The following is a 24563-nucleotide window of genomic DNA, read 5'->3' on the forward strand; positions in this document are numbered from 1 at the left end:
CTTGAGAGAGAAATTCCCATCTACCCTCCCACCCCTCCTGTGGTGTATCAGTGATCTTTATGATAGAAATTTTGTATCAGGATTAAGAAAAGTCAGACGATGTGTTTAAGGGAGTTGCATCTTGCAGCACCCCTTAAGTCACAAGAATAGGGCTGACCCCACCTACCCCCTCCCACATACATACAGTGTCTCTGTCAAGTAGTCATCCGTACATCAACACTAGGATGAAATAGGAGAGTTCCTACTTTAAAGAACTCTGCAGCAAATACTTTTATAATAAAAAGAATTAAACTCTAACTCAGATGTTCTACATATTGAAGTTTTATGCATTTCATCTTCCTAAAGCAGAAATACCCATATATTAATGACAGCCAAATTTTTAAAGATACCCAAAAAATGAAATAGCTGTATGTTGGCAAATAGTTCTCCTTATCAAAATGCTTGTTAAAAATCTGGGTATATTGTTTTTTGAGATAGTTTACAGGGTGCTTTTGATTTCAATTGCGAAGTTGATTCAGTTTTCACCATCTATTACAGAGTATATGCACGGCCTCCCTTCCTTGTACTGACTGTCATGAATGCAGTTTGTATTATTCTGCAAAAGAAACCTAACTGGGCTACAGCAAAGTTACTTCTTTCAGAAACTGGTTTCCTAAAAAAATTGATTAACCTTGACAAGGACAGCATACCTGAGAAGGTAAAAAGTTGATCCCTAATTAATGCATAATTGATGAATTCTGTATTTATAATCTGTAGAAGTCAAATAGAAATATTGAAATTGGAATTCTCTATTAGAATTGGAAGACAATGGTGAAAGTTAAAAGATAAGAGAGCAAGCTGCGTATCCCAACATAATAAATTTCCTGAAAGTGTCAAGGGAAAACAACATATCACTGAAATCAGAAAATGTCATGCCTCAGAATCTCTTTAAATACTGAAAATGGAGAGAAGGCCAATCATGGGAAAAAGTCTTTCTGGATGGATTATATTATGTTATGGAAGTGTGATGAGTGGATAAAGTTGTCTGAGTTTTTTTTATTGAAATATAATTGACATATGACATACGACATATATTAATTTTAGGTGTACAACATAATGATTCAATATTTGTATATATTGTGAAATGATCACCACAGTAAGTCTAGTTAACATCCATCCCACACATAGTTACAATTTTTTTCTTGTGGTGATAACTTTTAAGATCTACTCTCTTAATGACTTTCAAATATAAAATACATGCATTATTAACTATAGTCACCATGCTGTACATTACATCCCCATGACTTATTTGTTTTATAACTGGAATTTTGTACCTTTTGACCACCTGCATCTGCAAATAGTGACAGTTTGACTTCTTCCTTCCCAATTTGCATGCCTTTAATTTCTTTTTCTTGCCTAATTGTTTTGGATATGACTTCTAATACTATGTTGAATAAAAGTGATGAGGGTGGGCATCCTTGTCTTGTTCCTGATGTTAGAGGAAAGCTTTCAGCTTCTCACCATTGAGTATGATGTTAGCTGTAGGCTTGTCATATATGGCCTTTGTTATATTGAGATATATTCCCTCTATACCCAGTTTGTTGAGAGTTTTTATGATAATGGATGTTGAATTTTGTCAAATGCTTCTTCTGCATCTATTAAGATGATCACTTTTTTTTATTTTTCATTTTGTTAATGTGGTGTATGACACTGATTAATTTGTGAGTGTTAAACCATCCTTGCATCCTGGGAATAAGTCCCACTTGATTATGGTGTATAATCCTTTTAATGTATTGTTAAATTTAGTTTGCTACTATTTTGTTGAGGATTTTTGCATCTATGTTCATGAAGGATATTTGCCTGTAATTTTGTTTTCTTGTGGTATCCTTGTGTGGTTTTGATATCAGGGTAATGCTGGCCTCATAAAACAAGTTTGGAAGTGTTCTTTCTTCTTCTATTCTTTGGAAGTGTTATTCTTCTTCTATCCATCTATAATTTTGAAAAAATTAAGAGTTTGGGGAAAATTGGCATTAGTTCTTCTTTATATGTTTGGTAGAATCCACCAGTGAAGCCTGGACTTCTCTTTGTTGGGAGGATTTTGGTTACTGATTATCTCCTTACTAGTAATCAGTCGTTCAGATCTTCTGTTTCTTCATGATTCAGTCTTGGTAGGTTTGTATGTTTCTAGGAATGTATCCATTTCTTTTAGGTTGTCCAATTTGTTGGCATGTAATTGTTCCTAATAGTCTCTTATGACCCTTTGTATTCCTGTGGTATCAGTTGTAACGTCTCCTTTTTTGTTTCTGATTTTATATGTGAGTCCTCTCTCTTTTTCTTGGTGAGGCTAGCTACAGGTTTTTCAATTTTGTTTATCTTTTCAAAAATCCAGCTCCTAGTTTCATTGATCTTTTGTATTGGTCTTTTTAGTTTCTATTTCACTTATTTATGCTCTGATCTTCGTTATTTCCTTCCTTCTACTGACTTTAGCCTCCATTTGTTCTTTTCTTTTTTGTTCCTTGAGGTATGTTAAATTAGAAGCCTGCACCTCAGGCTGAAGCTTTAAGACAAGCAAATAGGCCTCTCTCACCAAAAGACAAGGCACTTTTCATTGGGCTGCGGCTGCGCTGGGCCGTGGGGCGGGTGTCTGCATGAGCCCTTTAAGGAATGTTTTCCAGATTGCCATAACCTTGTGGGTCTCATGAATGCAAGCTCTGTTGGCTTTCAAAGCTAGGTGTTTTGGGGGCTCTTTTCTCAGGTGCAGGTCTTAAAAGTTGGGGTGCCGGATATAGGGTTCAAACCCTTCACTCCTCAGGGCGAACCTCTGGCTTGTGAGTTCCCTCCTAATTGTGGGTCACCACACTGGGAGTGGGGTTTATGGTGAGACTGTATCTCAGCCTCTCCTACCCAATTCGATGTAAGTTTTTTCTTGTTTGCCCAATGTATAGGGGTCACTCAGGTGGTTTGGAGTTTCTTTCAGAGATAATTGTTCCATATGTAGCTGTAGATTCAGTGTGTCCATGGGAGGAGGTAAGTTCAGGATCCTCCTATGTCACCATCTTAAACCAAATCTTTGATATTTATTTTTATCTGTATAACAAATATTCATATAACAATATGTCCCAGACACAGTTCTGGGCACTTTACAGATGTGAGGAGATGAGTACAGTTTGGAACACAGAAAAAAATTAAAGAAAATAAGGTAGCCTGGATACCTAGTGAAGGGTTTCACTGAAGCAGATTTAATTTGGAATGTAGTTTCGCTGTAGGACTTCAAGGAGGGTGAGGGCAGGGCCAAAGTCTTGAGCAAGCAGTGGAGTTCAGGGCACCGGTAGAGTGGGGCAGGCCATGCTGGACAGGTGAGTCTTGTAGGAAGACAAAAGGGGTATAGCAGGATAGGCAAGAGGTTACAAAGGCCTCTACCAAGACAGTGTAGACAGACGTAGATGGAAAGGCCAAATGCCACTGATGTTGCCACAAGCCAAGTAATGCCTGTAACCACCAGAAGCTGGAAGAGGCAAGGGACAGATTTTCCCCTGGAGCCCCCAAAAGGAGCACTGCCCTACCTACACCTTGATTTCAGATTTTTGGCCTCCAGAGCTGTGAGGGAATAAGTTGCTGTTGTTTAAGTCATCCAGTTTGTGGTAACTTGTTACAACGGCCACAGCAGACTAATACAGGTTTTGGTACCAGGAAATGGTTGCTGCCATAACAAATGCCTAAAAATGGAGGAGTGGCTCTGTAATATATAATGTGTACAGGCTAGAAGACTATCCTGATGGGGATATTACATAGTTGCTGAGCTAAGAGCTAAGTTCAGGGGCAGACAGATTTAAAGGCATATAAATGGCTGAAGGGGTGAATACCCATTAATTCATTCAATAAATACTTATGGAGTATCTTCCTTGTAAGAGACATTGTGATAGTTTACAAGACCAACTCGTTCCTTTATGTTATGAAACTTACACTATAATAGGGGAGACAGACGTTAAATAGCTAGGACACAGTTAGTTAATTAGTTACAATGATGATCTGTGCTATTAGGAAGTATAGGGTAATATATGAACAAGGTGAATTTTTTTAGCAGTATGTTATTGTTGATATTCATATTATTCATGAATTAATGCAATAATTACTCACTCTCTGAAGCATTCTTAGCAAAAATGATTCCCTGTGATTTTGTTTAAATAGATGTTTCAAGCTTAAAATAATTAATAGCTCATCTAAAGAAATGACTAAAAGCCTAACAGTATTTTAAATGATAATAAGAACATCAATAATAAATTGAGACTAGATCACCTGCCATCTAAGTTATTCAGCAAAAGGGGTCTGTCCTTCCAGGCAAGAGAGAAAATGCCTGGTTGGAAAGGAAGGGAAAAGGAATCTCAGTCTGAGGATTTCATTCTGATTATAACTCCCAAAAATAGATGGGAAATACTACATATTTAACCCTAAATTAGGTTGTACCATTTAAATGAGACCGACCTATGGGCGTGTGACACAACTAAGCTAGAGAATGTCCTCAGTGAGCCCCAGTGTGCCCCAGGCTATACCACCATCATTGCCTAGACAGGCTTTTGCATAGCGACTGTGCCCTGCTGGTATGCCTCTTGAGGGGAGAAGGTGGAGGATGGTATTTCTAGTCACCTCACACTTAAGATGCTCAAGAAGGAGACTTCAGACCTCCTTGTACACCAAATTCCGCAAAGCTGGAGAAAGCTAACCTATTTTATTTTTGTTTTCAAATGGAGTTCCTTTTAAAAAACTATAGCAAAGCTACTGTAACAACAATAGCAATAACAAGATGTCTATAAGAGAGGTTTTTCTTCTCCTTTTAAAAAAATTGCTGATACTAGAGCCCTTTTTTACCCAGGTATGTGTCTTTGATTCTACTGTTGAAAAGTAGTTGAGTATTTCTTATATGAAGTAAAATTTCATTGTGCTGTAGATTGGGGAAAACTTCAGATCAAGAACATTTCTTTCTCATATAATGCATGAACTGTATTCTCTCTAGGTTTTCATGAAGCTGAAAAAAATTTTAATCTTACCTGATTTCAACCCAAACAAGATTGCTCTAGTTTCTGTTGCTTGTTGCTCTATGTGCCAGTGGATTATAGCTTTGAATAACTACCATGAAGTACAGAAGGTATGCTTTTTCCTTGTAAATATTGTAACAATTTGGAAGTGACACATCTTAGTCCCAGAAATAATTTTTATTTAACATTGCTCAAATGAACTTCTGTGGAAAGAATACGTAATGAAGAACACTTTAATCAAATATATTATGTTACTTCACACAGATAACAGGTGCTCCTGTCAAATTCTTTTATTTATGGCAAATATGCTGTTGTTTTGTTTGTTTTAATCTGTTTCAACATATTAAACTACTTTATATCCCTTTTGTACATATAATTCTAGGAAAGTTTAAGAATTGGCACCTATAAATGTCTTTCAAACTTAAGTGACATTTTTAACAGTGAACGTGACTTTTCCAACACTTCACAGTTGTGCCATTCTTGTTAAGGTGGTGGGCCCTAAACAAATCCGAGTAACTGAAGCTCAAAACATCCTAAAAATCGCACGACAAAGGTTGGCCGAGAAACAAAGAGGTTTACAGCTGGTAAGAAATGTTTTTACTTGTTAAACTCTCAACATCTTTATGTTTAGACAAAAATATCAGGAAAAAGTTATTTCAGTAGAGTTTATCAGTTTAAGATAAAATGGGGATAATAACAAAGGTAGTGAAGAGATTAATTGTGATTAAGTAAATAATATAGATATTATATGTAAAGATCTTAGTGCCTGCCACATAATAAAACACTCAATAATGTTAATTATTATGTCAATAATATACTAGTTTATCATTTCACCAAATTTCTCCCAGGAGCTCTTTGTAACTTCAATCTGCCAAAGACTTAGTATCAATTTGTGTTCTTAAAAAACTGTGCTTAACCTGTTTATATCAATTACTCTCTGTTGCTTTGTAAAGACATGGTTATTCCTTAAAGATCTTGGTTTCAAATTAAAATAGAGTATCATTTTGAGAACTAGAACTAGAATTGAAATCATCGATCCCTGTCAGCTATGTAGCTCACATTGCTTTTGAGAATGGGTAAAGTGATTTACTTCAGTGACAGCAATCTAGCAGGCAAGTTCAGCCCATTGACATCTTTTGTTTGGCCTAGAAAATCTTTCTCCCTACTCCTTACATTTTGATGTAGTTATCACATTTTAAAATCTTGAGATTTTATTTAAAATCTGAATTTCTATCTTCTCTTGAAAATTCAGAAGATCTGGTAACCCTGGGCTAGCACTCTCACCTGGTTATAGTAAGCCCTCAACTCACTTCAAGCTTTTATGTTACCTGCCTGACCCTACAGGCATTTCTTGCAAACTCAGATATATAAAAAGGATTGAACATTTTTGAAGGAAATTAACAACAAATTTGAACTGAATATATTTAAGGTTGATATGTCATCTTATTGCTAATGTTTTATTGCAGCTTATGATGTATCTATATAGTTTTATTTATATATGTGCAGATAATAGCTAACATTTATTGAGCATGTGCTATGTTCCAGGTACTATGCTAAGTTTTATATACATTTTCTCATTTACTCCTCAAATCAACTTTCAGAAGTAGATGTTTACAAATGAGAAAACTAAATTTGAATGATTTGGTAAATTTGCTCAAGATCTTGAACCTCTAAGTGGTGGTGCCCACATTCTAACCCAGGTCTATTTAACTGTAACTCTAACCTATGTGCTTAACTACTACACTATAACATCTTTCTACCCAAGAGTAGTATTGAAAATACCTAGCAACCAGTGTGGCAGAGGCACCAATGAATCAGAATGGACACTTGTCAGGGAGTAGGAGCTCCTGGAGGCCAACAGCTTAGATTAAAGAAAGGGTATAGGGCCAGGGTGGGGGGTGTAGGGTGGAAGTGCTCTCCTGGGCATGGGGCAGGATCATTTAGCAACCACTACAAAATATTTCAATATTTTAACAACTGCTGTATCTGCATCAGTGTGTATCATGGACTATCAGCCCTATTTCTGTCCCCCACACAAGCTAATGAATGGAATTGGCCCAGGAAAGGAGAAAGTTTGCCTCAGAACTTAGAGAAAAAAAATAGACATTACACAACTTAGTAAACAGGAGTTCAAGAACAAATAATTTTTAATGAAAGCATTCATTCTTTCTTGCAGTAATTACTAGAAACTCTATGTAAATAAATTTGAAAACCTGAATGATGTGCCTGGTTTTCCAGAAAGTTCTTAGTCACTAAAAGTCAACTTAAAAAAAAAAAACTTGAAAGCCTAAACAAGCGAAAAATCATGGATTTAAGAAGATATCACAGATAGAACAACCAGACAGAAGATGAGGAAATAAAGAACTGAACAACACAATAAACCAACTAGACCTAACAGACACATAGAGAATACTCCACCAGCAGCAGAATACACCTTCTTCTCAAGTGTACATGGGACATGCTCCAGCATAGATCATGTATTAGACCACAAAACAAGTCTAAATAGATTTTAAAGATGGATGTCATTGTAAAGTATCCAATCTGACTACACAGAATGAAGTTTGAAATCAATAACAGAGGAAAGCGGAAATTAAACAACAAATGCTTAAACAATCAATGGGCCAAAGAAGAAATCACAAAGTGAATTAGAAAATACTTAGAGACAAATGAAAACAAAAACACAACATACCAAAACTTATGGCATGTAGCAAAACCAGTGGTCAGAGGGAAATGTATAGATAAATGCCTACATTTAAAAGGAAGAAAGGTCTCAAATCAATAACCTAACTTTAAACTTTAAGGAACTAGAAAAATAAGAGCAATCTAAGCCTAAAACTAGCAGAAGGAAAGAAATAATAAAGATTACTGTGGAGATAAACAAAATAGAGAATCAAAAAACAATAGAGAAAATCTATGAAACCAGAAGTTGGTTCTTTGAAAACATCATCAAAATTAGTGAACGTTTAGCCTAGATTCCTAAAGATTCCTCCAAAACACTGTTAGAACTAATAAACAAATCCTGTAAAGTTGCAGGATCCAAATCAATATGTGAAAATCAGTTGCCTTTCTATACACCAACAACAAACTATCAGAAAAAGGAAACAATCTCATTTACAGTTAAATCAAAAAGAATAAAATACCTAGGAATAAATTTAACCAAGGAGATGAAAGACTTGTACACTGAAAAATATAAGACATTGATTAAAGAAACGGAAGAAGACACAAATAAATGGAAAGGTATTCGTGCTCATGGATTGGGAGAATCAATATTGTTAAAATGTCCATACTGCCCGAAGCAATCTACAGATTGAATGCAATACCTATCAAAATTCCGATAGCATTTTTCACAGAAATAGAACAAACAATCCCAAAATTTGTATGGAACCAAAAAATTTGTTATCTCTTGTCTTCTTGATGATAGCTGTTCTAACAGGTGTGAGGTGATAGCTCATTGTGGTTTTCTTTGATTTGCATTTCCCTGGTCATTAGTGATGTTGAGCATCTTTTCATATACCCGTTGGTCCTTTGTATGTCTTATTTGGAAAAATATCTATTTCGTTCCTCTGCCCATTTTTTAATCAGATAGTTTGGTTTTTGTTGCTAAGTTGTATGAGTTCTTTATATATTTTGGACATCAACACCGTTTGTTGAAGAGACTATCCTTTCCCCATGGGGTGCTCTTGACTCCCTTGTCAAGTATTAGTGACTGTATAGAAGGGGGTTTAATTATGGGCTCTCTATTCTGTTACTTTGGTCTGTATGTCTATTTTATGCCAGTACCATACCGTTTTTATTAGTGTATAGAAATGTAACTGATTTCTGTGTATTGATTTTATATCCTATAACTTTACTGAAATCGTTGATTAGTTCCAACAGTTTTTTGGTTGAATCTTTGGAATTTTCTGTATACAAAGTCATACCATCTGCAAATACCAACAGTTGTACTTATTGCTTTCCATTTTGATTGCCTTTTATTTCTTTGCCTTGCCTAACTGCTCTAGCTAGGACTTGCAGTAATATATTCAATAAGAGTGGTGAAAGTGTGCACCCTTATCTTGTTCCTGATCTTAGAGGGCAAGCTTGCCATTTTTCACTGTTGACTATGTTAGCTGTGGGTCTGTAGTATATGGCCCTTATTATGTTGAGGTGTGTTCCTTCTAGACCCAGTCTGTTGAGGGGTTTTGTCATGAAAGGATGTTACATTCTGTCAAAAGCTTTTTCTGCATCTATTGTGATGATCATGTGATTTTTATCATTCATTCTGTTAATGTGATATAATACATTTATTGATTTGTGTAAGTTGAACCATCCTTGCATCCCAGGGATAAACCCCACTTGGTCATGGTATATAATCCTTTTAATGTGTTCTTGAATTCATTTGCTAATATTTTGTTGAGAATTTTTGCATCTATATTCGTCAGGGATAGTAGACTATAGTTTTACTTTTCAGGTCAGTTATTGATTGAAATTGAAATTATTTATCGTAATTGTTTGAAACATAATCTTCTGTTTCTTCATTTTCCTTGACTCTCTGTGTTGGTTTCTACACGTTTGATAGAAACCTGTTTCCCCCTGTCTTGACAGAGTGGTTTTATGTAGGAGATGCACCTTATCTTTCAGCTCAACCTGAGCTCCTAGTTGTCTCTCAGACTGTTGTGATTGTCCGAGCAGCCTTCTTTGTACTTAGTGGCTCCCAGAGGTTGAGGGTGTGCCAAGACCTGTCAGTGTCCCAAAGACCAGTCAGCACCCAGATGCAGGGTGACTGGAAGCTGGACCCACAGGCAACAACTTTTAAAGTATGCAAAAAGACCTCTCTCAGGGAACAACTGGAGATGGATGTTTCTGTCTGCTGCCTCTGCACTGAGCCCTGAAAGGATAGCCCATTAAGAACTATTTCTTTGTTTGCTACATTCCTGTGGAACTGAAGAACGCAAGCCTGGCTGGCCACCAGAGCCAGGTAATCAAGAGATGCTTCCCCTGGGTAGCAGCCACAAAGCCGGAGTACCAACTGTGTGCACAAGCTTCTTCCAGGGGGATTGATGATCTGGAGTGGGCGACAGGGAGAATGCCAAGATGATATCTGCAGGCTCCCCATTCTCCAAGGAGCCTCTTTCAAATAGGCCTCTTTCAGGCAAACACAGGGAGATGGGCATTTCTATCTCCTCTCGCTGCACTGAGCCCTGGGGGGATAGCCAATTAAAAACTGTGTTTGCTCTAGTCTGGTGACTGTCAGCTTGCAGAGCCAGGTGTTTTGGAGGCCCATCCCTCAGGTGGAAGTCTTAAAAGTTGGGACTCTAGATGTAAGGTCCAAACCCTGTGCTCCTGGGGAAGAAGCTGAGAGATGGTAGTTCCCTCCTGTTTGGATCTCGCTGTGCTGAGGGTTGGGTTTTTGGTGAGAGTGTGTCTCAGCCTTTCCTACCCACTTTGACATGAATATTTTCTCCTTCACCCAATGTGAAGGAGCCGCTCAGCTAGTTTCTGAATTTCTTTCAGAGGAAATTGCTCAGTGCATAGCTGTAGACTTGTCCACAGGAGGAGGGTTGTTCAGGAGCCTACCTTCAAAAACTCCTTAGTTCCTCTGGGCTGGTCAGTGTATCTGGGATGGAAAAATTCTCTTAGAGAAAGAACCTGGATATGATATAAAATTTTCTGTGTGAAAAATAAACCAGAAAATGATGAATCTTCAAATGCTAAGATTGTAAGAAAGCCTATAGAGGAAGCTAGCATTTTAGAAAACAAACTTCAGAGGACAGCCCGGTGGTACAGTGGTTAAGTGTGCACGTTCCACTTTGGCGGCCCAGGGTTCGCCGGTTCAGATCCCTGTTGCAGACATGGCACCGCTTGGCGAGCCATGCTGTGGCAGGCATCCCACATATAAAGTAGATGAAGATGGGCATGGATGTTAGCTCAGGGCCAGCCTTCCTCAGCAAAAAGAGGAGGCTTGACAGGAGATGTTAGCTCAGGGCTAATCTTCCTCAAAAAACAAAAACAAAAACTTCAGTCTCTAAGGAATCATTCATTTTATTACTACAGCGTACATTTTTGTTGGTAATATAATCCATCTTTCCAGGAAGATTTTCCAGGTTGGGAAAGTGAAATGGTTACATACTATATTTATATAAATGACAGAAAAACTCTTGAGGAAAAATAAGAGTAAGATTTTGTCTCCATAACAAATTCACTGTCTTTCAGATTGAAGAACATCTGCTGTATTTGCAGGCAGCCTACAAAGATATTGTTGCTGAAAAAGAACTATTAGCAAATCGAAGAAAGCTGGCCACCAGGCGCTTGCAGTGTGCATCTATTTTACTCACTGCCCTGGAAGATGAGAAGGCATGACTTTCTTTGGTTTTGTATCTCCTTCCTTAATTTCTACTGGGCTTGACACACCCCAAGAGGTTATTTTCACTGAAGGCTATATTATATACTTTCTAAAACTATCTTACTATCCAATTTCTTGCTGAGATCTGTAGACAGTCCTGTTCAGATAAAAACAAAGGAGTAATGGTCAAATAGTCTTAAAACAGAGGTAAGAGACCACAAGGGTCAGAAATTATTTTCTCTTGTTCCTAAGACATCAGCACACTTTTGTCTAATGAGGCCCAAAGTAAACCTGTCAGGGTGTTGTGAGTTTTCCTTTTCTAGCACAGGAACAACCCAAACTGAATGTATAAAACATAGGTGGAGCTGGAAGAGAGGAGATGTCATTAAGAAGGAAAAAGAAAATTTTATTTTGTTCTGTGAATCTTCTGACCTCTTCTATCTCATCTTTTTCTCTGTCTTCTAATTCATCTGCTTTCTCTATACTTGAATCCCTAGAGGGCTGACTAGAATCTTGGTTTAGTCATACCTTAGCTAGCTCAAAGGATGTTACGAAATTCTCAAGATAATTTTAATTTAGTTTAATTGTCTAAATAAATACATATCATGAAGACTCCAATAGGACAAAGAGAAAGAAGTTATGAAATCAGACCAATTAGAGAAAGATGACAGCCTTCAAAATATGATTGATGTCTTTGAGAGCCACGTATATGTTGAGAGGCAATAGACATCAGCACTATCCCAGATTTGAAGCTTCCAGAAGAGAGGGTTCGTGCTCAGTCAATATGCTTTATTTATTGACCAATCAAGCACATACATAATTGTAGAAGGAGGCCATACAGCCAAGGAATATGGGTTCAGATCTCAGCTACACCCCTCAAAAACTTTGCAAATTTGAGCAAGTTGCTTAAATTCTCTAAAGTTCAACTTCTTCTTTTTAAAATGAAGTCAATGGCTTTTACTTAACAGGATATTGAAAGCATCAAATGAGATTTTCAAAGTAAAGTGTCTGTTAGATATCTAAGGATTCAATAAGTATTGGTCATTGTTATTATTGAATGCCATTAATAATATACTATAATGAATTGATATTTTTTAAATTATCCTTCTTTATTACACAAAGGATTTGAAATGGCTATCTATCAGTCTTAGCAAATATGACGCTATTGACAAATCCAAGAATAGGACTCATGTTACCCTCAGAAATCAGTAAGTTTTTTAATATTATCCATTATTAATTTTGATACAACTACAGCAGGAAAAGAATAAAAGTAATAGCAATGATAGCTCCAACTTGGAGAACATTAATATCTAAAATGTCTCATAATAGTATATTTTATATCCAATATCAATAACTCATTTTTATTTTAACATTTAGACTCGATGGCAAGAAGCAATCAATCAAATAGACAGCAAGTTGGAAGGAATTTGGGGTGACATACTTATTTCAGCAGCATGCATTGCCTACAGTGGAGTGTTCACAGCAGAATTTCGCCAGTTGATTGTGAATAAATGGGAGAATCTTTGCACTGAAAACAATATTTCTTTGTCTTCTAACTTTTCTTTAATTGAAGTCATGGCACAAAAACATGAGGTAGTAACATATTTCTGTTATCCAGTTAAGTGACTGTTATTGTTGATTTGGATTTTGGATGTGTGCGCATGTTTTTGGCTTGGATCTTTTCCCAAAATTATTTTGATAAATGAAAATACTGAAGTTTGTTCTAGGCCTTACAATTTTTTTAAATTATGGTTCTAATGACTCAATTAGTTACATCTCCTGTTTCTCATCCTCTGGGCAAAAGTCACAAAATATTCTTTTTTCTCGTTGCAATCCTACTACCCTGTCCTAATAAATCTAGCCACTTTCTCTCTCCAAAACCCCTCTCATTAATAAAGTTGGTGAACTTATTAAACCACAGGTAGTATTCTTAGAAACAGCCAAAAATATAGACCTCACATTTATCAATTTATCAATAAATATTTGTTATCTATCTATGTAAGTTCTATGCTGATGTTGAGAGGATTAAAAAAAAAAAAAAAACCTTTGTTTTTTTCATTCCCAGAGAGTAATTTTAGATTAGTTCCCCTGCTGATAACTCAACTCAAACTGACCATCAAACCTACCAAGTCTCAGGAGCAAATACTGGCTTTTCATTCTCATAATGCTAATAACCAATTTAAACATAAATATATCAGTGACGACATTCTATGTAAATGGACTAAATGGTCCAGTTAAAAGGTTAAGACTGTGGGGCCAGCCCCGTGGCACAGTGGTTAAGTTCGGCGTGCTCTGCTTCGGTGGCCCAGGTTCACAGGTTTGGATCCCAGGTGCAGACCTACACCACTCATGAGCCATGCTGTGGCAGTGACCCACATACAAAATAGAGGAAGATTGGCACAGATGTTAGCTCAGGGCTAATCTTCCTCAGCAAAATATATATATATAAAAGAAAACATTAAGATTGTAAGACTATGTAAAAATATAAATCAAAGCACAAAACAGAAACCATATGTTATTTAGAAAGAACACATCTAAAATATAAAGAAAGACTGACAGTTAAAAATTGGGAGGAAATTTACCATAGATTACCAAAAAGAGGACAAAATAGACATTAAGGCAAAAAAGGATTACTAGAATTAAATCAGCTTACGTTATAATAAGAATTGGTTTAATTCTCCAAGAATACGTTAACAGTTCTAAATTTGTTTGTACCTAATAACATGATCTCAAATAATATAAAAGCAAACATTAAAAGAACTACAGAAGGAATGGACAAATCTATAATCTTAGTGAGAGATTTTAACACACTTCTTTCTGTAACTCATAGAAAAAGAACACAAAAATCAGTAAGAATAAAGAAGATTTGACTAGTGTGATCAACAAATGAATTTAATGGGCATATATAGGACACTGCAGTCTACATCTGCAGCTTACACATTCTGTGCAAGCACATATAGAACATTGCCAAAATTGGTCATGTAATGGACCACAAATAAAGTTTCAACAAATGTCAAAGGACTTAAATCACATAGTATGTATCTGACCAAAATGCAATTATGCTAGAAGTCAGTATTAAAAGTTTTTTTGAAAATGCTCATATTTCTGGAAATTAGGAAATAGAGTCCTAACCTAACCACAGGTCAAATAAAAAATCAGAATTGAAAAAAATGAAGCATTGGTGAAAATTTTTCCTTGGAGATTGGGAACATGACAAAAGGATATCCACTATCTCCACTTGTATTTAACACTGTAGTGGAGATCCTAGACGGTGCAGTAAGGCAAGACAAAGAAATAAAAGATATTGGGATTGGAAAAGACGAAACAAACAATATAAGTTTTTGCAGGTTATATATTATATACCTAAAAAATACAAGAGAATCTGTAGATATAAGAATTAATAAAAGTTTAGCAAAGTTTCTTGGATTAAAGTCAATATACAAAAACCAATTGTATTTCTCTACACCAGTAACAAACACGGTCCACAGTGTTTTTAGATACCATTTATGATAGCATCAAAATGAATCTATCAAAAGCTTGTGTAAAACTTATAGAAATAAAACTATAAAATATTATTGAGATAAATTTTAAGAAACCTAAATAAATGAAGAGTTATGCCATGTTCATGAATTGGAAGACTCAATATTCTGGAGTTGCCAGTTCTTTCCAAATTGCTCTGTAGATCCATTGTAATCCCAGTCAACATTCCAACAGGTAGGGGTGTGTATGTGTGTGTGCATGTGTGACTAACTTGTGCATATGTCTAACTAGACAAGCTGATTCTAAAGGTTATAAGAAAAGGCAAAGAGCCAAACTGTCCAAGACATTGTTGATGAAGAACTAGGTAGAAGGACTTGCTATATCAAATATCAAGATTGACTTTAAAGCCACAATAATTAGTACAATGGTATTGTTTATTCATGTGTGTACCAATGCAAGGCTGAACAACTACACCAATGGAGCAGAAGTGAGAACCAGAAACAGACCCACACATACATGGACAATTGATTTATGACAAAGGGGATACTGCAGTGCACTGAGGAATAGACAGTCTTTTCAATAATAGTGCTGGGTAGTTGCATATCCATTGTAAAGAAAAAGAAGAAATTTGACTATTACTTCACACCATACATAAAAATTCAATTACAGTCGAATAGTGAACCCAAATGTGAAAGGCAAATTAATAAAGCATAATTTAGAAGAATATGTTCATGACCCTAGGTTAAGAAAAGATTTCTTAAGTGGAACTAACCATAAAGGAAAAAGTTGATCAATTGAATTTCATTAAAATTTAGACCTTCTGTTCATCAAGATACCATAGAGAGGATATAAAGATAAGTCAAAGAATAGGAGAGGATATTTGTAATACATATATTCAACAAAAGGCCCTATCCAGAATATGAAAAGAACTACTACAAATCAATAAGCAAAAGACATACATAAAATCTTAAAAGAAAAAAAAGGGGCTGGCCCCGTGGCCGAGTGGTTAAGTTTGCGCACTCCGCTGCAGGTGGCCCAGTGTTTCGTTGGTTCGAATCCTGGGTGCGGACATGGCACTGCTCATCAAATCACACTGAGGCAGCGTCCCACATACCACAACTAGAAGGACCCACAACGAAGAATATACAACTATGTACTGGGGGGCTTTGGGGAGAAAAAGGGAAAAATAAAAAACCTTTAAAAAAAAAAAAAGACATACAACCCAGTAAATAAATGGGCAAGAGCCTTGAATAGGCAGTTCACAAAAGAGACTATCTAAATAGCCAATAAACATATGAAAGATGCCTAAGTTCATTCATTAGGGGAATGAAAATTAAATCTAAAATAAGAGAACTCATCTGCCAAAATGACCAAAATTTAAAAGACTGACAATATCAAGAGTTAGTAAGGATCTAGGGTAACAGAAACTCTCATAAATTGCTGGTGAGGATATAAAATGCTATAATCATTTTAGGAAACTGATTTTAGCTACAAGTATTAAAAATACACTTACCTTATGACCCAACATTCCACTCCTAGGTTTTTACCCAAAGGAGATGCATACATAAGTTGATCAATAGAATATTAAAAAATGTCCATTGTAGCATTATTCATAATAGCCAAAAACTTGAAACAATTCAAGTGCCCTCAAGAGTAAAATGGGTAAATAAATCTAGGTATATTCATAAAGTGGAATCCTCTACAGCAATGAAAATGAATAAATACAGCTGTCAAACAACATGGATGAAGCTACACAGAAAAGAGGATATGCTATAAGATTTCACTTATCTAAAGTTCAAAAATTATCAAAACTAAACTTCAGTGTTTAGGAATACATACTTCAACAAAACGATAAAGAAAAGCATGAAAGTCAGGAGAATGGTTCATTTCTTAAAATAGAAACTCTGATTTGCTATTGGAAGTTTCTCTCTCACCACACCGACCTTTACTCTTTCCTTCTTTGCCTGTATTCAAATGCAGTCTATACTCCAAGCGATGGAAATACTTGTAGTTTTCAGGATTCCTCATAATCTTTCATATTTCCTTTTATGTAGAATTCAAAAGCATGCAATTCTTCAAAGGCCTAAACAAGAAACTTTTTCTTCCCTTTCAAAACTAAAACGTATCCTTGGCTTCTCCCGGGGAGGCTCCTGCTGTCTTTCAGTGGAAGGTTCCCTGGCATCCTAGACTTTGTCTGATCTGCGGGGGCCTTCTTGGCTTTTTTCTTCCAACGTGCTGAGACTGGCATGAAATCAGAGCAACAGGCAGAGGCCACGTATGGATGAAAAGTGTGTCAGTCTTGGAGTCAGCTTCTCAGTTCAACCCTAGGTCTCCTCTCATTCTGACACTGTGACCATAGGCAAATTCCTAACCTCTTTTAACCTCAATTTCTCCTTCTGAGAAATGAGGGTTGTGATAGTAATTTAACGAGATAATGCATTATGTGCTTGGCAGGTGGTAGGTGTGCAATAAAGTAGCTCCTCTTATATCGATGTAATTTTTTATTATTGCATGTTTCACATATGCATTGGAGTGTAAGATCCTTAGCAACAGTAATTCTATCTTATATTCCTTATCTGTCTCCTATAGCATCTTTGTTGTGATGGGCATTCATTCTTACTGATGAACAGAAAAGTGGAATTTAGTGAATAATTACTCACTTTACCCAAAATTTTGTATCCCAGTTGTTTAAAATTGTTCATTTCCTTCGTTCTTTTAAAGATTATTTGATCTTCTAAAGGCAGTGATCCTGCAGGATTCTTTAGTATCCTGCAGTATATTAAAGATGTGAAGAAGTTTATGAAACAGTGAAAGCACTAATGATTTCATTCCAGATCCGCCAATGGCGTTCTCAGGGGCTGCCTCCCAATCAGTACTCAACAGAGAATGCCATCTTGATCAAGAACAGCCTGCAGTGGCCACTGCTGATTGACCCACATAAGCAAACGCACCACTGGATCCGTCAGATGGAAGGATCTAGGCTGCAGGAGCTCTCCACTGAGGATAGCAATTACATCAAAAAAATTGAAAATGCTATGAAAACAGGAGGGAGTGTTCTCTTGCAGGTATTTGGACAAAATGTCTTAATTCCTAATTCCATGCCACTGACACATGTATTGTATTCACTGAGCATAAAGACTAAGAGCTTTAAATCACAGGTAACTTTGTCAGGGGAATAAATAAATAAATACAGTTTTCCATGTTCAGTTCTCTCAGCTCCATCTTTTACTGGTGTCCAGATATTACCAAGATTTATATTTTTTAAATGCTGTGTCTTTTCAATGGATTTATTTTTTATAAGATGAATTTTTTATTAATGTCTATTGGATTTTTCAGAATCTCCCTGAAACATTAGCTCCAAGTTTAAAGGCAATTTTGAAGAAGGACATCTATCAGAAAAGAGGACAATATTTCATCAGGGTTGATGATTCTGAGATTGAGTACAATTCCAAATTTAGGTAATGTCTCTCAAAGTTAAATTGAGTCAACTGTTTATATTTTTCAAAACCAATAATATTTAAGGCCCTGTATTTCAGTCCTGATAAGCTTCTCCTGGAGAAAAAAGTGAGACTGCATTTCGAATGTTCTCTTCGTTTTTGTGTTTCCAGTCGTACTCATCAGTGTAGGGAGTAGAGAACAGACTCTTATTTATCAAGTCATTCCAAACCAGTCCTTTTCTGACTGTGCCCGATAAAACCTGTGGGCTCCAGGAGGAGTCTTCAGAAGCTGCGAGGAGGGGCAACAAGCAGGAAGCCTGGCCCTACTTGATCCAGAGGAGCTCCATTTGATCTGTTTGCCTAACATTTTACTTGAGCAGAAAAAGCTTCTGCTTCTTTAAGAAACAAAATCCGTATTTGATATCTAGAGTGCAAAGATAGAGCTTTTACCTAGGTAGATAAAAACATTGTATCCGTGTTCCAAGCAGTAATGGGCCTCCGGGAATCCGATTCCCACCAGCCAACTTCACAGGGCACCGTGACACAGTCAAATTTAATGACCTCAAAAATATAATTCCCAAGAGAATGAGACATTTGCATTGTCAGTCATGTGCACTCTCTCCTTCAGTTCACAATCAGGAGATTGCTAGCTGAGCGGGTAATCAGCAAGGGGAATTCGAAGATGATTTTAATGGTCTGTAGCCTGGTGTGTTTAACTTCTTTACAGGGACTGACAGACTGACTCTTTAGCGAGTGGTCCTCACACATAAATCTGTCGGTCAGTGAGTCCTTTTCCCTGGGCACGGCTGCCAAATTTTTACTCCTTACAATTCTCTCTTCCAGTCTCCTTCCTTCTGTTAATAAAACATTTTCAAAAGTATGTTCCTCAGAACAACATTTCTAGGGATTTAATAGGTGTCACTCAAAAAAGGGATCCTGTATGTTTTTAAAGCACTGAGTTAAACAAAGTTAAACAGGACTCTTTGCTACCAGGACTTAAAACTCCTTTATTTAACGAACCCTCTCCAGAAAATAGCGTTGTACAGAATACACTTTGGAAAACACCCTGTTAACCCATTCTTTCTTTCTCATGGAATTAAGCAACAACTCTAGAGAAATTAATGAAGTAACATTTTTCCGAATTGACAACCTGGTGACCATGTTTGAACTGTGTGTTTGGGGAGGTGGTGGAGGAAAGGGTTTTGGAGGGCAGACTGGCAACAGAGCCCCACCCTGTCATTTTTTGGCCATATGATATAGGCAACTTATCTAACCTCGCTAAGCCTCAATTTCACCCTCTATGAAGTAGAACGAGGACTTGTCCCTGCTTTATTGGGTTGCTGTGAAGACTGAAACAAGATTCAGAATCTGACCCCCCTGACCACTCCCTCTGGTAATAACCTGCTCCACACCACCATCATCTCTCACATTTTAACCAGTCTCTCAGCTTCCTTCTTTCTACCTCCTCCTCCTGCACAGGCTATTCTCAGGATAGCAGCTAGAGTGGTCCTGTTTTAAAGAAGATCATGGCTCTCCTCCACTCAAATTCCTCCATTGGTGTCTTACTCAGGATAAAACCATAGTCTTTACAATGATCTAATGACAGGTCAAAACTCCTACTATTTAGCATTTTTCTTTAGTCTGACCTTATGCTTAGATGACATATAGTATAGACATAATTTATGGTTGTGCTTTTTAAAGTCATAAACAGCAAATGTATTCACATAGTGTAAATTGAGAGCCTACTTTGTGTACAAGGCTGAATAATACTAAAAATTAACTTTACTTCCAGGAGAACTATTTTTTGCATTATTAAATAAATTAGCTTCATTTTTTCCCTCTGTACATCCTTTGAATAACTGGTGCCTTTCTCATGTTTTAGGTTATACGTATCTACAGAAATAGACAACCCTCATTTTCTTCCATCAGTTTATAACTTTGTTACTATGATCAACTTCACGGTAACTTTCCAAAGTTTGCAAGATCAACTCTTATCTACTGTATTAACTCATGAAATTCCTCATTTAGAAAATCAACGTTTCCAATTATTGGAGAGTATTTCCCTTGATGCTATGACTCTTGGAGAACTGGAGGAAAAAACATTAAATTTACTGCAGAACGCACAAGGTAAGTTAAAATACTTCGTGATATTAGGAGACCTTTGCATACTTTTGTGAAGGACAGAATAGAAGTTAGAAGGACTGTTGACTCAAGTAACCAATAATCAATCAAAAGATTAAAAATGGGGCGAATTTAGTATGTGAGCCAGTCTGAGGACTATAGCTTGGAAGCACTATCCAGGGGAGAAAGCCGTCTGGAGAAGCGAAGGGTAGAGCATGGGTATATGCCATTTCAGAACATACATCAAACATGACAGGAATACTCCTCTTTTACTACGGTCACAAGATGTTTTGCTGCATCCACAGCAGGTCAATCTGACCCTGGATTCTGGGAAAGAATGCTTATCTTCAAAGAAATGTCGATATGGAGAGAGGTGACATCCCTATCTTTAAAGGCAACATTCTTTGCTTTGGCATACTGTTTAATGTTTAAAGCAGGTATACAGTGCATGCTTGACGGGCCACAAGTCAGGCCATTCTGGAAAAACAAGTTGAGGCCAAGTCAGTTTTAAACCAAAAAGGCTTCCTCATATACTTCAGTATATTAACTTTTCTTATTAGTTTTATTGCTTTTTATTTACTCCCATCAGGACCATATTCTGAATTCTTACCAAAAATACTAGATCTTCATTTCCACCAGATAACTGATCACCCACCCCATTTCTATAATGAAAACATTGTGAATTTTGATGTTCCTCAGTTCCTATCTCTGCTTTAGCTCTTTAAGTCGTAGGATACTTGCCACCATATAATCAGTATAAGTTGTAAGAAAAATTTTATAGAAGACTGGTTAGTTCCCTCTTCACTCTATACTTCAGGTATCTGACATCTGTTATATGTATCAAGTTAGAGTATAGAGACCAAAGATTCAGTTTTCCCCAAGTATTAATAACTAAAGTATAAAAAGACACAATCCAGTGACATATATATCCTGTATAATCCTATAATCCTATAATCTTTAAATTTAAACAATATAATTTCAAACAACTAAATATAAAGCGTGATAAATTCCTGGGGCACACTGATAAATCTGCTCCTAAAAGGGGTTCTGAATACCCAGTTTCAACAGAGGAGGAGGGTGTTGCCTCCAGGCTGACAGTAATGCAAGACCAGCTCAATTCGGACACTATCCACCCCGAGATAACATCAGATTCCACAGGTTAAGACTTCAGTCCTACAAGACTGCTCTCTCCCCCTACTTCAACCACCAATCCAAAGCACAGGTTGTTACCAGTGCTTCTGACAGATAGGCTACAGATTGGCAGTTCCAGCAACCCTCTCCTTGAGTTTGATTAATCTGCTAGAACGGCTCGCAGAACTCAGGAAATCCATCTACTCACTAGATTACCATCTTATTGTACAAGGATATAATTCAGGAACACACAGATGGAATAGATGTTTTTTGTTTTTGCTGAGGAAGATTAGCCCTGAGTTAACATCTGTGCCAGTCTCCTCTATTTTGTATGTGGGTCGCCGCCAGAGCATGGCCACTGATGAGTGGTGTAGGTCCGTACCCAGGAACCGAACCACAGCCACCAAAGCGGAGAGCACTGCACTTAACCACTAGTCCTCAGGGCTGGCCCCGAGAATATAATATTTTTAAGGAAAGAGAGAGAAAGTTTTGAAAGAGTATGAAGTAGCCACTTCCCAGGAGTAATAGTGACTAAAAAAAAAATCTTTTTAATCTTGAGCATTCTTATTAATACCCTACAATTTGGAGAGAAGCTGTTGTGAACCAAATTGTGTCCCCTCAAAATGTTGAAGCCTTGGCCCCCAGCGTGACTCTATTTGGAGAGAGGGCATTTTAAAGAAGTAATCAAGGTTATATGAGGTTGCAAGGGTGGTGGGCCATAATCCAATAGGTTAGCGTCCTTTTAAGAAGGAGAAGAGACACCAGGGATGCCTGCACACAGAGAAGGCTATATGAGGACACACAGGGAGGAGCTGGCCAGCTGCAAGCTAAGAAGAAAGGTATCACCAGAAAGCAGTCCTGCTGACGCCTTGATCTTGGACAGCCAGTCTTCAGAGTTGTGAGAAAATAAATTTTTGTTGTTTAAGCCACCCAGTTATATCTTAGTAACTCTGGTAAAAGAATAAATAAAATAATTCAAGTCAGGATTCAAAGAGGTATTTGCACTGCCATATTCATTGCAGCATTATTCACAATAGCCAAGAGGTAGAAACAGCCTAAACATTTATCAGTGGGTGAATTGACAAAATATGCTATGTACATACAATGGAATAATATTCAGCCATAAAAAAGAAAGAAATCCTGTCATATATATATAACGTGGATGAACCTTGAGGACATTATGCTAAGTGAAATAAGCCTGTCTCAGAAGGACAAATACTGTGTAATTCCGCATGTATGAGGTATCTAAAGTACTCAGAATCATTGAAATAAAAAGTAGAATGGTTGTTGCCTGGGGCTGACAGGAGCAGGAAATGGGGAGTTGTTATTCAATAAGATCTCAGTCATGCAAGATGAAAAACTTCTAGAGATCTGCTATACAACATTGTGCTTATAGTTAGCTATGCTCTATTACACACTAAAAAATTTAAAAATGTAGATCTCATGTTATGATTTTTTTTACCACAATAAAAAAAAGCTAAAATGAACATGCCTGAAATATCTATTCTTTACAAATGAGTCTATCTATAGGAGAAATTTCTAGCTGTGGAATTGACAGGTCAGCGAGTATTAGCATTATTAAATTTTCATAGCTACTGCACAAACTGCCTTCTAAAGAGGCTGTACATCATTTAATTTTTTGTCTTTGCCAATTTGATAGTTGAAAACGGTAACCAGTTGTTTTAACTTGCATTTTTTAAATGAGTGCAATCATTTATACTTATGAGTCATTTGTAAGAGTGCTGTTTGTATATATCCTTTGTCCATTTTTTATTAGACTTTTCTTTTTATTTGGAATAACTCTTTATTCAATAAATAAATCATTCCTGTTTTATATATTGAATAAATTTTTAAAAAAGAAATAGTGATATAAAGGAAATTTACATCCCTGAAAGAGACCCAAAAAATGAAACGGAAAGTGTATTAAAAGATAAAAGAAAAGTTTCTTGAACTGAAGGAAGATCTGGATTTGCAGATTGACAAGGTATGTAACAGGACAAACAGATACAGATCAATCAACACTAAGATTTATCACAGTTATGTTGTTGAACTTCTAGAATAACAAAATTCTTCAGGCATTTGACAGAACATGAGATTGGCTATGAGAAGTTTAAATAAAATCCAGACAAACAAAAGTGAGCCAATCATATTACACCCAACTAATTATTTTCAAGTGTGAAGGCAAAGGCAATCATATTCAAACATGAAAGAACCCAGGGAATTAATTTTTTTTAAAAACTACTTGATAACGAAATCTCACCAAATAAGCAATCATTCGAAAAGTAGAAGTCTGAGTGCAATCACCTAATATTTCATGCAGAGAAGTTAATCCATGCTACTCAAAATTAAAATGTGTACCTTCATTTAAAAAAATAAAGATTTAATTCTTTAATTGCTTTCATAATCTTTTCTCATATCCTTAGAATGATGTTTTAGGAATTATTATCTGTTAACATCAAGAAACATTTATCTGAGATTCAGCAATCCTATAGATTGTTTTTCTTTTTATTAATTCTAGTAATGATAAATTTACGTCATTAAAACATAGCCTTTGTAGTAGGATGCATTTCTCATAAAAAGTTCTATCCATTTACCAGTCCATCTACCCACCCTTCTGTCTGCACGTATGTGTAGAAAGATACTCGAAATGATGTTTACCGTGCGTCGACCCTGGTCCTTTCTCAGGGAAGGGGCGCGTGAGGCCCAGTGCTATGCAGTTGGCAGTGCCTCCACAGCCTCGGTCCACGCTCACCCTCTTCTTCTGGCCGCCACCTATAGGCGCCACCAAGAGGCCTGACCACCTAGTGGAGGGCAATTCCTGAAGGCCATCCGGAACCAGAACTGTGTTGACAGTGCTGCCTTGGACCTCCTGGGAGCAAGGACAGGACTGCCAGTTATTAAAGTGCAGTGATGAATCTAAGCTTTGCCCACATTATGGCTGCGAACCCTCCCGCCAAAAGAATGTGGCTCCCACCGCTTGGTGTCCACCTTTACACTGACATTCCTTTCCCGACAGCGCTGCAACTAACACACTTTGCTCTGAGACCTGTGGCCAAAGGA

The 24563-nt window shown here is 36.8% G+C and overlaps 1 protein-coding gene across 1 annotated transcript in view; it reads left to right on the plus strand.

The window, feature by feature from the left end:
- The window catches only part of DNAH14 (dynein axonemal heavy chain 14), a 396896-nt gene that overhangs the window by 309475 nt on the left and 62858 nt on the right, over positions 1–24563 (plus strand). Inside the window, exons 61-68 of the mRNA XM_070501636.1 lie at positions 538–697; positions 4991–5122; positions 5501–5596; positions 11205–11345; positions 12712–12927; positions 17649–17879; positions 18151–18272; positions 20134–20378. Coding sequence (XP_070357737.1) covers positions 538–697; positions 4991–5122; positions 5501–5596; positions 11205–11345; positions 12712–12927; positions 17649–17879; positions 18151–18272; positions 20134–20378 — 1343 coding nt within the window. The remainder of the gene's footprint in view (positions 1–537; positions 698–4990; positions 5123–5500; positions 5597–11204; positions 11346–12711; positions 12928–17648; positions 17880–18150; positions 18273–20133; positions 20379–24563) is intronic.

The sequence above is a fragment of the Equus asinus genome, chromosome 30 (assembly GCF_041296235.1).
Source record: "Equus asinus isolate D_3611 breed Donkey chromosome 30, EquAss-T2T_v2, whole genome shotgun sequence".
NCBI lineage: Eukaryota > Metazoa > Chordata > Mammalia > Perissodactyla > Equidae > Equus > Equus asinus.